Genomic DNA, 12,167 nt, shown 5'->3' with positions numbered 1-12,167 from the left:
CGAAGAGGGCTAGACCGAAGGGTCTGCAGGAGCCGAGGCCGGCTGAAAGGCGCAAGAGATGCGGGCGTGGAAGGAGGCGGGAAAGCGCTCTTGGGCGCCGGGGAGCTGTGTCTGGGGCGGGGTGTGGCTGTCGTGGGAGTAACCGCGGACGGGGCTGGGGGTCGAGGGCGTGGCGAGGCATCTTGTCGGGGCGGGTGAGAGCGTGGCCAAAGTCGGGGGTGGGGCCACGGGGCCTTAGGGCGCGCGGGCGGGGAGGAGCGTGGCGGGACCGGCGGGGCGGGGCCGTGGAGGAGCTGGTGGGGGCGGAGCCTGTAGGGCCGGGGCGTGGCGGACCAGGCAGGGGCGGACCAGGCAGGGGCGGGCCAGGCCGCGCAGTCCGGAGCGCCGGGGGGAGTGAGAGACGCCTCCTGGCGGGAGCTGGCGGCAGAGGGAGGGAGGAGGTAGAGGGAAGCGGGCCCGGGCACAGGCGGGGCGGCGGCGGGCCGGTGTCTGCGTCTCTCAGCGCCGAGGCTCGCGGGCGCTGCGCGGAGGACGGCGTGGAGGCGCGGCCTGCCTGCCTCCACAGCCCGCGGCGACACGCCGGGGACTAGGGCCAGGCGGCCTCGCGGCGCCGCGGCGCACGGTGAGCGGGCGGGCGGGCGCAGGGCTCGGGGTTCGGAGGCCGCGCGGACCGCGGGGGCCGGGAGGAAAGGAAGGGCCCGCGCGGCCTGGGCCGCGTCCGCGGGGAACGGCGTGGGGCGGGCGTCCTCCTGTCAGCGCCGCTCGCGGATGCGGGGCCGGCGCTTTGTTCCCCCTTGAAGGCTGCGTTACCTGCTGCGCCCGCGCCGCGTTTCCTTGAATACCTGTTCCGGGGAACTTGGGGAGTGGGATGAAGACGACCTTGGGAGGGGAAAATAATCCCCTTTTAGTGGCCGTGGGAAGGGAACGGTTCTGGAAAATGCTGAAATGCCTTCCTCCGCAGACTGGACTTCGCTTGCGGCCCCCGGCCCCCCAGCGTTACGCGAAGCCAAGGGGGCGCCTAACGGTCCTGGGGCCGGGGGCTCCCCGCCTCGCGAAGCCGAGTCCTGGACAAAGCCCTGGGTTCTCCTCCCCTTCTCGTTGCCTTTGCCTGGCTGTGCTCCCTGATACTAGAATAAAGGTTTACAGTAACCATAAAGGCCCGCAAAAGCACCTTTATCCGTCCTACTTCAGTAATTTATTTAATTGATTCTATTTTGGGGGTGCGCTTTAAACCCCAAGAAGTTACAGCTTCTCCTTTAAAGTGTAATGACCACGTGGGTTGTTTATCCACTGTCAGAATTTATGCTGGTCTTTTTTTTTTTTTCTTTTTGGACTTTAATATGTTCTTCAATAACTAGAATTAAAAGAATATCTTCACATTTTAATAAATTAGTGTCCTTAATGCAGTTAAGTTTACTCTTCCTTCTTTTATTCACTACTCCCACTGAACTGCTTTACTCTGGCTTAATTAATAGGCAAAATGAGAGAGTAATAAAACACTGGAATAATTTGGATTTTAAAATTTTGTTTTAATTCTAAGAATTAAAATATTGTAAAATGTTTTAAAATTATAATACAGTATTAATAGTATTGTCTTTACTGGCTTAAAGTTGAATCATGGGCCTGAAATCAAAGCTGAATAGTAGCAGTTTGGTAAGAAACTAGTTATTTGCTTAACATGTACATATACACACACACATTCACTTTAACTTTCAGTCACCATTTCTGAGTAGTCTGAGGAATTTCAGAAGCCTGTATTTTTGAAGATGGTTAACAAGATATTACTGTATAAAATTGTAGCTTTTTTTGATTCTTTCATCTTTCATTGAGAATAATTTTTAAACAGTCACTTTTGCCTTTTAACAAACAATGGGTCTTGGTTTATTTGTTTTACCCTTGCCTTTGAATTAAAGGTTGTTTTTTTTTTTCTTTTTGTTTGTTTGTTCAGCTTCCTGGGAGTTACTGAGTGTCTCTGAAGAAACATGAAGTCACTCTCTGTTGTTATGCTTACCCTGGTCATCCTGGTATTCCTGACATGGGTCCCTGTGTCCCTGAGTTGTAACAAAGCACTCTGTGCTAGTGATGTGAGCAAATGCCTTATACAGGTAGGACTAAAACTACTTTTTTACTACTATTAAAGTATATCAGAGTTCTCTCTGTGGCTCAGCGATAAGGAACCTGACTAGTATCCACTAGGACTAGTCAATCCCTGGCCTCGCTCAGTGGGTTAAGGATCTGGTGTTGCTGTGAGCTGTGGTGTAGGCTGGAAACTACAGCTCTGATTAAACCACTAGCCTGGTAACTTCCATATGTCATGGGCGCAGCCCTAAAAAGACAAAAACAACAACAACAACAACAACAAAAAACCCACCACAACCAACAGCAAATCAGGTATATTGTAGAGCAGATACAAAGTGCATATATACAGATAGACAGTGTCTGTAGAATACAGTGTAAGGGTGAATAGTAGGTCAGGGCCTGAGGTGCTGAGCCATGACACAATGGTCTGGGTTTTGTCCCCAGAATTCTTCTGCATACAAGCAAGGTCAGACTCAGGAAGTTCAGTACTGAAAATAATATTAAGCTTTGTAAACATGCCGTTACAAGGTGATGAGCATCTGTTCAGATGAATTAAAGGGTTTCCTTGTATAATCTACTTTATGTAGCAAAGAGTCTCACTCTATTTAGAAAAAAAATTTAGCTTGTCAGATCACAGACAAACTACCCAAATATAATGTACCAGCTGTCTGTTCTGTGTAACAAGCTACTCCAAACCGAGCAACTTAATGCAGCAAACATTTATTATTGACACAGTTTCTGAGAGTTGGGAGCCTGGGAGCAGCTGAGCTGGGTGGTTCTGGGTCAGGGTTTCTCAAGATTTCAGTCATTGGAGACTCTGTTTCCAAGATACTTGACAGTGATTTCTCAGCTGTCAAGGCAAGCCTGTGTGAAGAGAAAAGCGAGTTTAAGTCATTGGCTTAGTTCATGAAGCTAGTAAGTGGCGGTGGAGCGTGGCCTTTGTTTGACCCTTGAAGCCTTTGGCGTTTTTACCGCACATACTGGTTATTATTGTCCATAAAGTTGTGTTAATTAGTGGTGAACGTCATGTCTTTTCTAGCTGTTCTCCCCTTTCTCCTCTTGTTTAGACTGTTGGCAGTCTTGTGTCTTTTGTGTGTCTGTATTTGTTAGCCTCCCTTCTAGCTGTTGGCTAAGAAATTCAGTAGCCACACATACTAGAATTGTGTATAAAGTGTGACTCAGCTAGCTCTGGGCTGTAATCCTGACATGAAAGCATTTGTGTGTATGTACTAGAAGTGATCATGATTTCTATAGATGAGAGGCATTTTGTGCTGCTTTATGATGTTTTGGTCCTCACTGATAGTTAAAAATCTGGGAATCCTGGCCTTTGTGTGAGTGTGGTTACCACCATCTCATACTCTGTACTCTCACTTTGCATTTTACAAAAAGATTTAACTAGAGAAGTTGGTTGTTTCTTGTTTTTGTTTTTATTTTTTTACCGTGGATGATTCTAAGCGTAAATAGAAGAGAGAGAAGACTGTAGTGAACAGCAGTAACAATCAGCACTTATAGCAACCATTAACTCAGGGCTCCCCTTGTTTCACCTGTATTCCCCTCCACTGTCCACTCCAGCTCTGTTTAGTTACAAGCACATCAAATCCCTGATATTATTTTATCATAATTCCAATGTCTATCTCTTATTAAAGATAGAACTTTTGGAGTTCCTGTTGTGGCTCAGCAGTAATGAACCTGACTAGTATCCATGAGGATGCAGGTTCAATCCCTGGCCTTGCTCAGTGGGTTAAGGATCTGGTGTTGCTGTGAGCTGTGGTGCAGCTTGCAGACACAGCTGGGATCCTGCATTGCTGTGCATCTGGTGTAGGCCGGCTCTGGTTTGACCCCTACCCTGGGAACCTCCATATGCACTGGTTGTGACCCTAAAAAAGTGAAAGAAAGAAAAAAGAACTCTTTAAAACATAGCTATTAGCAATTTTTAAAAATACCAATAATTCTTTAATGTCATGCAGTTTTACATGGCATATCTGCTTAGGCTTGTGCTGGCTGAAAATTTTGTAGTCTTTATTGAAGTCCAACTTTGTACTGTGGTCAGAGGGGAATCAGTGCCTCTTCCCATGTTGTTTTAATGTAACTTCTTTATTCATTATTAGAACATCTCCTAACAATTGCTATATTCATATTTAAGTGGAAATCCACTTAAATCTCAAATTATTTTTTGACTCTACAAGTCTACAATTTCCATTTAATTTAAATGGTTAAAATTAGAATTTATCTAAAAGACCTTGCTTGGTAAAGGTAAGGGCTGCATACATTCTTACCACCTTGTGTGTGAATTCTAATTTCTCTGCATCCTCACCAGCACTTGTTATTATCTGTCTTTTTTCTTATAGGTATCTTGGTGTAAAGTGGTTTTGTTTTGCATTTCTGTAATGACTAATGCTGTTGAGCATCTTTTCATGTGCTTCTTGGCTATTCATGTGTCTTCTTTGGAGCAATGTCCATTTAGAAGCAATGCCCATTTTTTAATTGACTGACGTCTTTTATTGTTGGGTTATAAGAGTTGTTTTATAAATTCTGGGTTTGAGTGCCTTATCAGATATATGACTTGCAAATAAGTTCTCTCACCCTATGGGTTGTCTTTTCACTTCTTAATGATATTATTTGCAACACAAAAGTTTTCAATATTGATGGAGTCTAACATTTATTTGTTGCTTGTGCATTTGGTGTTCTAGCTAAGAAACCATTGCTTAACTCAAGCTTATAATATCTGCTTGTGTATTTTCTTCTAAGAATTTTATAGTTTTAGCTCTTATATTTAGGTCTGTGATTTATTTTGAGTTGATTTTTATGTATGGTACGAGGTAGGGGTCTGACCTTATTCTTTTGTGTATGGATATCCAGTTGTCTCAGCACCATTTGTTGAAGAAATTATTTTTTCTCTATTGCATTATGTTGGCATCCTTGTTGAAAATTATATTTGACCATAAATGTAAAAATTTATTTCTGGACTCTCAGCTGTATTCCACCGAGCTGTATTTCTATCTTTATGCTTTCTATCTTGATTACTGTAGCTTTGTGGCATATTTTACAATCAGGAAGTATGAATTTTCTTTTTTTTTATCCTAAATGATTCTTATTTTTTCCATTATAGTTGGTTTACAGTGTTCTGTCATTTTTCTATGGTACAGCAAAGTGACCCATTTACACATACATATATACCTTCTTTTTCTCACATTATCATCCTCCATCATGCCCCATCATAAGTGACTAGATACAGTTCCTAGTGCTTTACTGTAGGATCTCATTGCTTATCCATTTCAAAGGCAATAGTTTGCATCTATTAACCCCAAATTCCCAGTCCATTCCACTCCTCCCCCTTGGCAACCACAAGTCTGTTCTCCTTGGCCATGAGTTTTCTTTCTGTGGAAAGCTTCGTTTGTGCCTTATATTAGATTCCAGTATAAGTGATGTCATATGGTATTTGTCTTTCTCTTTCTGACTTACTTCACTTAGTATGAGAGTCTCTACTTCCATCCATGTTGCTGCAAATGGCATTATTTTTTTCTTTTTTATGGCTGAGTAATATTCCATTGTGTATATATACCACATCCTTTTTTTTTTTTTTTTTTTTTTCTCTTTCTTTCTTTTAGGGCTGTACCCATGGCATATGGAGGTTCCCAGGCTAGGGGTTGAATCAGACCTACAGCTGCTGGCCCACACCACAGCCACAGCAATGCGGGATCGGAGCCACATCTTCGACCTACACCACAGCTCACGGCACTGCCAGATCAACCCACTGATCGAGGCCAAGGATCAAACCCACAACCTCATGGTTCCTAGTTGGATTCGTTTCTGCTGTGTCATGACGGAAATTCCATATACCACATCTTTTTAATCCATTCATCTGTTGATGGACATTTAGGTTGTTTCCATGTCTTGGCTATTGTAAATAGTGCTGCAATGAACATATGGGTGCATATGTCTTTTTCAAGGAAAGTTTTGTCTGGATATATGCCCAAGAGTGGGATTGCTGACTAGGAACCATGAGGTCGCGGGTTCGGTCCCTGCCCTTGCTCAGTGGGTTAAGGATCCTGCGTTGCCGTGAGCTGTGGTGTAGGTTGCAGACATGGCTCAGATCCCGCGTTGCTGTGGCTCTGGCGTAGGCCGGTGGCTACAGCTCCGATTCAACCCCTAGCCTGGGAACCTCCATATGCTGCGGAAGCAGCTCAAGAGATAGCAACAACAACAACAACAACAAAAGACAAAAGACAAAAAAAGACAAAAAAAAAAAAAAAAGAGTGGGATTGCTGAGTCATAAGTAGTTCTGTATGTAGTTTTCTGAGGTACCTTGATACTGTTTTCCATAGTGGTTGTACCAGTTTACATTCCCACCAGCAGTGCAGGAGGGTTCCCTTTTCTCCACACCCTCTCCAGCATTTGTTATTTGTGGACTTATTAATGATGGCCATTCTGACTGGTGTGAGGTGGTATCTCATAGTAGTTTTGATTTACATTTCTCTAATAATCAGTGATGTTGAACATTTTTTCATGTGCTTGTTGGCCATCCACATGTTTTCTTTGGAGAACTGTCTATTCAGGTCTTTAGCCCATTTTTCAATTGGGTTGTTGGCTTTTTTGCTATTGAGTTGTATAAGTTGTTTGTGTATTTTAGAGATTAAGCCCGTGTTAGTTGCATCATTTGAAACTATTTTCTCCCAATCCTTGGTTGTCTTTTTGGGTTTTTTTATGGTTTCCTTTGCTGTGCAAAAGCTTTTTAGTTTGATTGGGTCCCATTGGTTATTTTTGCTTTTATTTCTGTTGCCTTGGGAGACTGACGTAAGAAAACATTTGTAAGGTTGATGTCAGAGAATATTTTGCCTATGTTGTCTTCTAGGAATTTGATGGTGTCTTGTCTTAAGTAAAAAGTCTTTAAGCTATTTTGAGTTTATTTTTGTGCATGGTGTGAGGGTGCATTCCAGCTTTCATTGATTTACATGTGGCTGTCCAATTTTGAATTTTCTAATTTAATTCTGTTTCAAGATTTGTTTTTACTACTTTAGGCCCTTGTGTTGCCATATGAATTTTATTTTATTTTATTCTATTCTATTCTGTTTTATTTTATTTTATTCTATTCTATTTTATTGCTTCTTAGGGCTGCACTCTCGGCATATGGAAGTTCCCAGGCTAGGGGTCTAATCAGAGCTGCAGCTGCTGGCCTACACCACAGCCACAGCAATGTGGGATCTGAGCTGCGTCTGTGACATACACCTCAGTTCATGGCAACTCAGGATCCCCCACCCACTGAACGAGGCCAGGGATCGAACCCGAATCCTCATGGATACTAGTCAGATTCTTTTCTGCTGAATCACAAAGGGAGCTTAGCATATAAATTTTAGAATCGGCTTGTCAGTTTCTGCAATAAGACCAGCTAGGATTTATATATATATATAAATGCGTATGTGTGTGTGTATGTGGTTTTATTTATTGGCATAGTTTTTGGTACAGTAAAAATGAGCGGAAAGTTCAGAGAGATCCCTTGTAACCCTTTCCACTACACTCACCCATTGTCTCCCCTACTATTAATATCTTTCATTAGTTAGTACATTTGTTAAATTGATAAACCGATATTGACATACTATTATTAACTAAAGTCCACAGTTTATGTTTGGGTTCATGCTTTGTGTTGGACAGTTCCATGGGGTTGACAAATGCATGTCTTATATCTGCCATTACAATGTAGTATGGAATTGTTTTGTTGCCCTAAAAATCCCCTTTGCTTCCACATGGCCTCCCCTCCTCTACTCCTTCACCCCTTGCCCCTCAAGCCCCTGGCAACCACTAATCTATTTTACTGTTTCTGTAGTTTTGCTGTTTCTAATATGTTTTATAGTTGGGATTATACAGTATGCAGCCTTTCCAGGCTGGCTTCTTTCACTTAGCAATATGCATTTATGGTTCCTGTGTGTCTCTTTTGTGGTTTGATAGCTTATTTCGTTGTATCCAACTTATGAATGTACCATAGTTTGCTTGCTAGTTTGATTGAGGGACATCTTGAATGCTTCCAAGTTTTAGCAAAAAAATAATAAAGCTGCTACCAACGTCCATTTGTAGGTTTTTTTCTGTTTTTTGTTTTGTTTTGTTTTTTTCAGGGCCACACTCGCAGCATATGATGGTACCCAGGCTAGGGGCTGAATCAGAGCAGTAGCAACTTGGGATCTGAGCCTCATCTTTGACCTACACCAGAGCTCACGGCAACACCTCATCCTTAACCCACTGAGTGAGGCCAGGGATCGAACCCACATCCTCATGGATACTAGTCAGGTTTGTTAACTGCTGAACCACAACGGGAGCTCAACTATGTGCAGGTAGGTTTTTGTTTGGACATAAATTCTCAGCTCATTTGACTAAATACCAAGAAGCTTAATTGTTGGATTATCTGCTAAGAGGATGTTTACTTATTATTATTATTTTTTTGCCACACCCACGGCATGTGGAAGTTCTCAAGCTTAGGATCGAACCTGTGTTGCAGTTGTGACCTGCACCACAGCTGTGGCAACATGAGATCCTTAACCCTCTGTGCCTGCCACACGGGAACTTTCCCAGAGTATGTTTACTTTTGTAAGAAATGGCCAGACTGTCTTCCAAAGTCAAAGAATTTTGCATTCCCACCAGCAGTGAGTGAGAGTTCCTGTTGCTCCACATCCTTGACAGCATTTGGTTGTGTCAGTGTTTGAATATTCACCATTCTAATAGATGTTTATTGTATCTTGTTTTAATTTGCAATTCCATAATGACTTTGTGCTGAATTTTTTATATGCTTTATTTGCCACTTGTATGTCATCTTGAATAAAATAATCTTTTTGTGTCTTTTGCTAATTTTTAAATTGAGTCATTCATTTCCTTACTGTTGAGTTTTTAGGAGTTATTTGTATCTTTTAAATAGTAATCCTTTATCAGATTCAGGTGTTTTCTCCCTGCAAGTGGTTTGTCTGCTTATTCTCCTGACAGTGTCTTTTGCAGAGCAGAAGTTTCAAATTTTAGTGAAGTCCAGCTTTTCCATTTTTTTCTTTCATGGATTGTGCCTTTGGTATTGCCAGCTAGGATTTTGATAAGGATTACATTGAATCTATAGATCAATTTGGGAAGTATTGCTAATTTAACAGTATTAAGTCTTTGATTAATGAACAAACAATGTCTTTCCTTTTATTTAGATTTCCCTTTAATTCTTTCAGTAGTATTTTATAGTTTTTACTATATGAGTCTTTTACACTAAAAAATGTCTTGTACATCTTTTGTTAAACTTATTCATAGATATTTTTTGATGTTGTTCTCCTGCTTCTCTGTCCTTTCCCGATTCCTAAGACATCTGAATTCCTCAGAGTACACTCCCCTTAATTCTTGCCCCACTCTCTTTGGGTGACATCTCCATACCTATAGATCCATTTTCCACAAATCCTCATATATTCATCTCCAGTTCAGCTGTTTTTTTTTTTTTTTTTGTCTTTTTGCCATTTCTTGGGCCGTTCCTGCGGCATATGGAGGTTCCCAGGCTAGGGGTCTGATCGGAGCTGTAGCCGCCAGCCTACGCCAGAGCCACAGCAACGCGGGATCCGAGCCGCGTATGCAACCTACACCACAGCTCACAGCAACGCCGGATCCTTAACCCACTGAGCAAGGGCAGGGACTGAACTCGAAACCTCATGGTTCCTAGTCGGATTCATTAACCACTGCGCCACGACGGGAACTCCTGGTTCAGCTGTTTTGAGCTCTAGACTCTTCTAACTGCCCACTGGTACTTCTTTTTTTCTTTTTAGGGCTGCACCTGTGGCATATAGAAGTTCCCAGGCTAGGGGTCGAATCAGAGCTGCAGCTGCCGGCCTACACCACAGCCACAGCAATGCAGGATCCCAGCCGTGTCTGCGATCTGCACCATAGCTCATAGCAACGCCAGATCCTTAACCCACTGAGCGAGACAAGGAATTGAACCCCATCCTCATGGGTACTAGTCAGGTTCGTAACCCGCTGAGCCACAACAGGAACTTCCTGGAATTGTTTTCTTAATTTTATTTTCAGATTGTTCATTGCTTGTATATGGTGTCATAGATCTTAAATCTGTTTTCACTTCATCTGCATTCTGGGAGAGTTCTTTGACTGCCTTTGAACCCTTTATATTGAACTTTTATAGCAATAACTTTTAAATTTCACCTCTTATTGTCTGACAATATTTCTTATTATCACTTTACTTGTACTGTTTTCTCCGATGTCTGGGGATACTTGTTGGAGGTTTTATTGATGGAGATGAGGTATCTTCCACCCCTCATCTCATTTTCTTACCTGGATTTCTCTTTCTTCCAAGATTATTATTATTTCTTTCAGTTTATATCTCTTTTATGCCAGAGGTTTTCCTCTAATGTATAGCATTTCCTAGTTGTCCATTTTAATTAAGAATGAAGCATAGAAGTCTGACGGAGAGGCTGTTTGTGGGCAGGGCTGACGTATACAGGCTGGAGGTATGGCTTCAGGGGCAGGGAAGCTCTTGACACTAGAATGTGTTCTCTATTCTGAGGCTGACCCTTTCCCTGAAGAGAAGTTTTAGGTTGTTTATTTTGAATGGCTGGTTTTCTTAATGTGGTTGTGGTGGATGGTTGTTCCATAGATGCCTGGTTCTTGTCTTTTTACTGTAGGTTGGGGCAGTGGTCTGATAGAAGCTTGAATGTTAATGCCCTCTTTTATTCCTGTTCTCTTCAGTTGAGGAACAGATTGGCTATTAGTGTTTCCTATGAACTGGGGTCCTTGGACCTTTAAAGGCTCCTCTTAAAGGGGATTCCCCAGAATTATATTCAGATTTGCATATGTACAGTTTTCTAAGAAAAAAGTCCATACCTTTCAGAAGGTTATCATAGTGGTTGATGGCCCTGAAAAGGTAAAGAATTTGTTTGTATCACACATACCAAATTATTAAAATTCTGCTTTCATATTCAACAGAGTACAAAGCACATTGAAATTTTAGATGGCAACAATAGCTTTCTCCTCAAACTTACAGAAGAAGGTGCACAGAAATGAAGGTGGGAGATAAGAAAGGCAATGTTATAGGCATGTAAAGAAACTTCCTTAGCGGGAGTTGAGATTTTATTTTTGTTATTTCACTTTGGTTTGAACAACATCTGTAGCATTGAAATGATGTACTGTGAGGATAAGTTAGAACATTTGTTTATGTTGAGCCTTGGTAACTTATGAAATAACTAAATATAAAACATTTTCCCTGGAAGCTCAGAGCTGTGTAAATGTTTTTTTCCCAGTGTGGTCACAAGGCAGCACAGTCCTTCCTGCCCCGCCTATAAGCTGCTACGCAGAAGGGTGGCCCCACGTAAATATTTATTTTGTGCTTCTGACAGGAAAGAAATCTAATTTTAACATCAGGAAAGTAAAATTGTCATCTTGGTGTATTCCTTTGCTCATATACAGTGATTTAGCTGTCCTATTTTGCTTTTCACAGGATCTTATTTTTTCTTCTGCTTCTGTAAAAAGAACATTTAGGAGTTCCCGTCGTGGCGCAGTGGTTAACAAATCCGACTAGGAACCATGAGGTTGTGGGTTCGGTCCCTGCCCTTGCTCAGTGGGTTAACGATCCGGCGTTGCCGTGAGCTGTGGTGTAGGTTGCAGATGCGGCTCGGATCCTGCGTTGGTGTGGCTCTGGTGTAGGCCGGCGGCTACAGCTCCGATTAGACCCCTAGCCTGGGAACCTCCATATGCCACGGGAGCGGCCCAAAGAAATAGCAAAAAAAAAAAAAAAAAAAAAGAACATTTAAAATTTGGATCACAAGTTCCCTCCTGGCTCAGTGGGTTAATGATCTGGTGTTATCATTGCTGTGGCTTTGGGTTCGATCCCTGGCCTGGGAACTTCCATATGCTGTGGGTGTAGCCAATAAATAAATAAATAAATAAATAAATAAATTTTGAATCAACATTGTGCTTCTACCTCAGAAATCTCAAGACCCACAGTTCTCTTTGTAGCTCAGCGGGTTAAGAACCCGGCATAGTGTCCAGGAGGATATGGTTTTGATCCCTGCCCTTGCTCAGTGGGTTAAGGATCCCACGTTGCTGCAAGCTGCAGGTGTAGGTTGCAGATG

At 42.4% G+C, this 12,167-nt stretch overlaps 1 protein-coding gene across 1 annotated transcript in view; it reads left to right on the top strand.

The window, feature by feature from the left end:
• TWSG1 (twisted gastrulation BMP signaling modulator 1) overlaps positions 379–12,167 on the top strand; it is a 49,207-nt gene continuing 37,418 nt past the window's right edge. Inside the window, exons 1-2 of the mRNA XM_003127831.4 lie at positions 379–622; positions 1,949–2,105. Coding sequence (XP_003127879.1) covers positions 1,983–2,105 — 123 coding nt within the window. The 5' untranslated portion in view covers positions 379–622; positions 1,949–1,982. The remainder of the gene's footprint in view (positions 623–1,948; positions 2,106–12,167) is intronic.

The sequence above is a fragment of the Sus scrofa genome, chromosome 6 (assembly GCF_000003025.6).
Source record: "Sus scrofa isolate TJ Tabasco breed Duroc chromosome 6, Sscrofa11.1, whole genome shotgun sequence".
Lineage (NCBI taxonomy): Eukaryota > Metazoa > Chordata > Mammalia > Artiodactyla > Suidae > Sus > Sus scrofa.
Note: the sequence above shows the minus strand (reverse complement) of the source record. Positions and strands in the feature narration are given on the sequence as shown.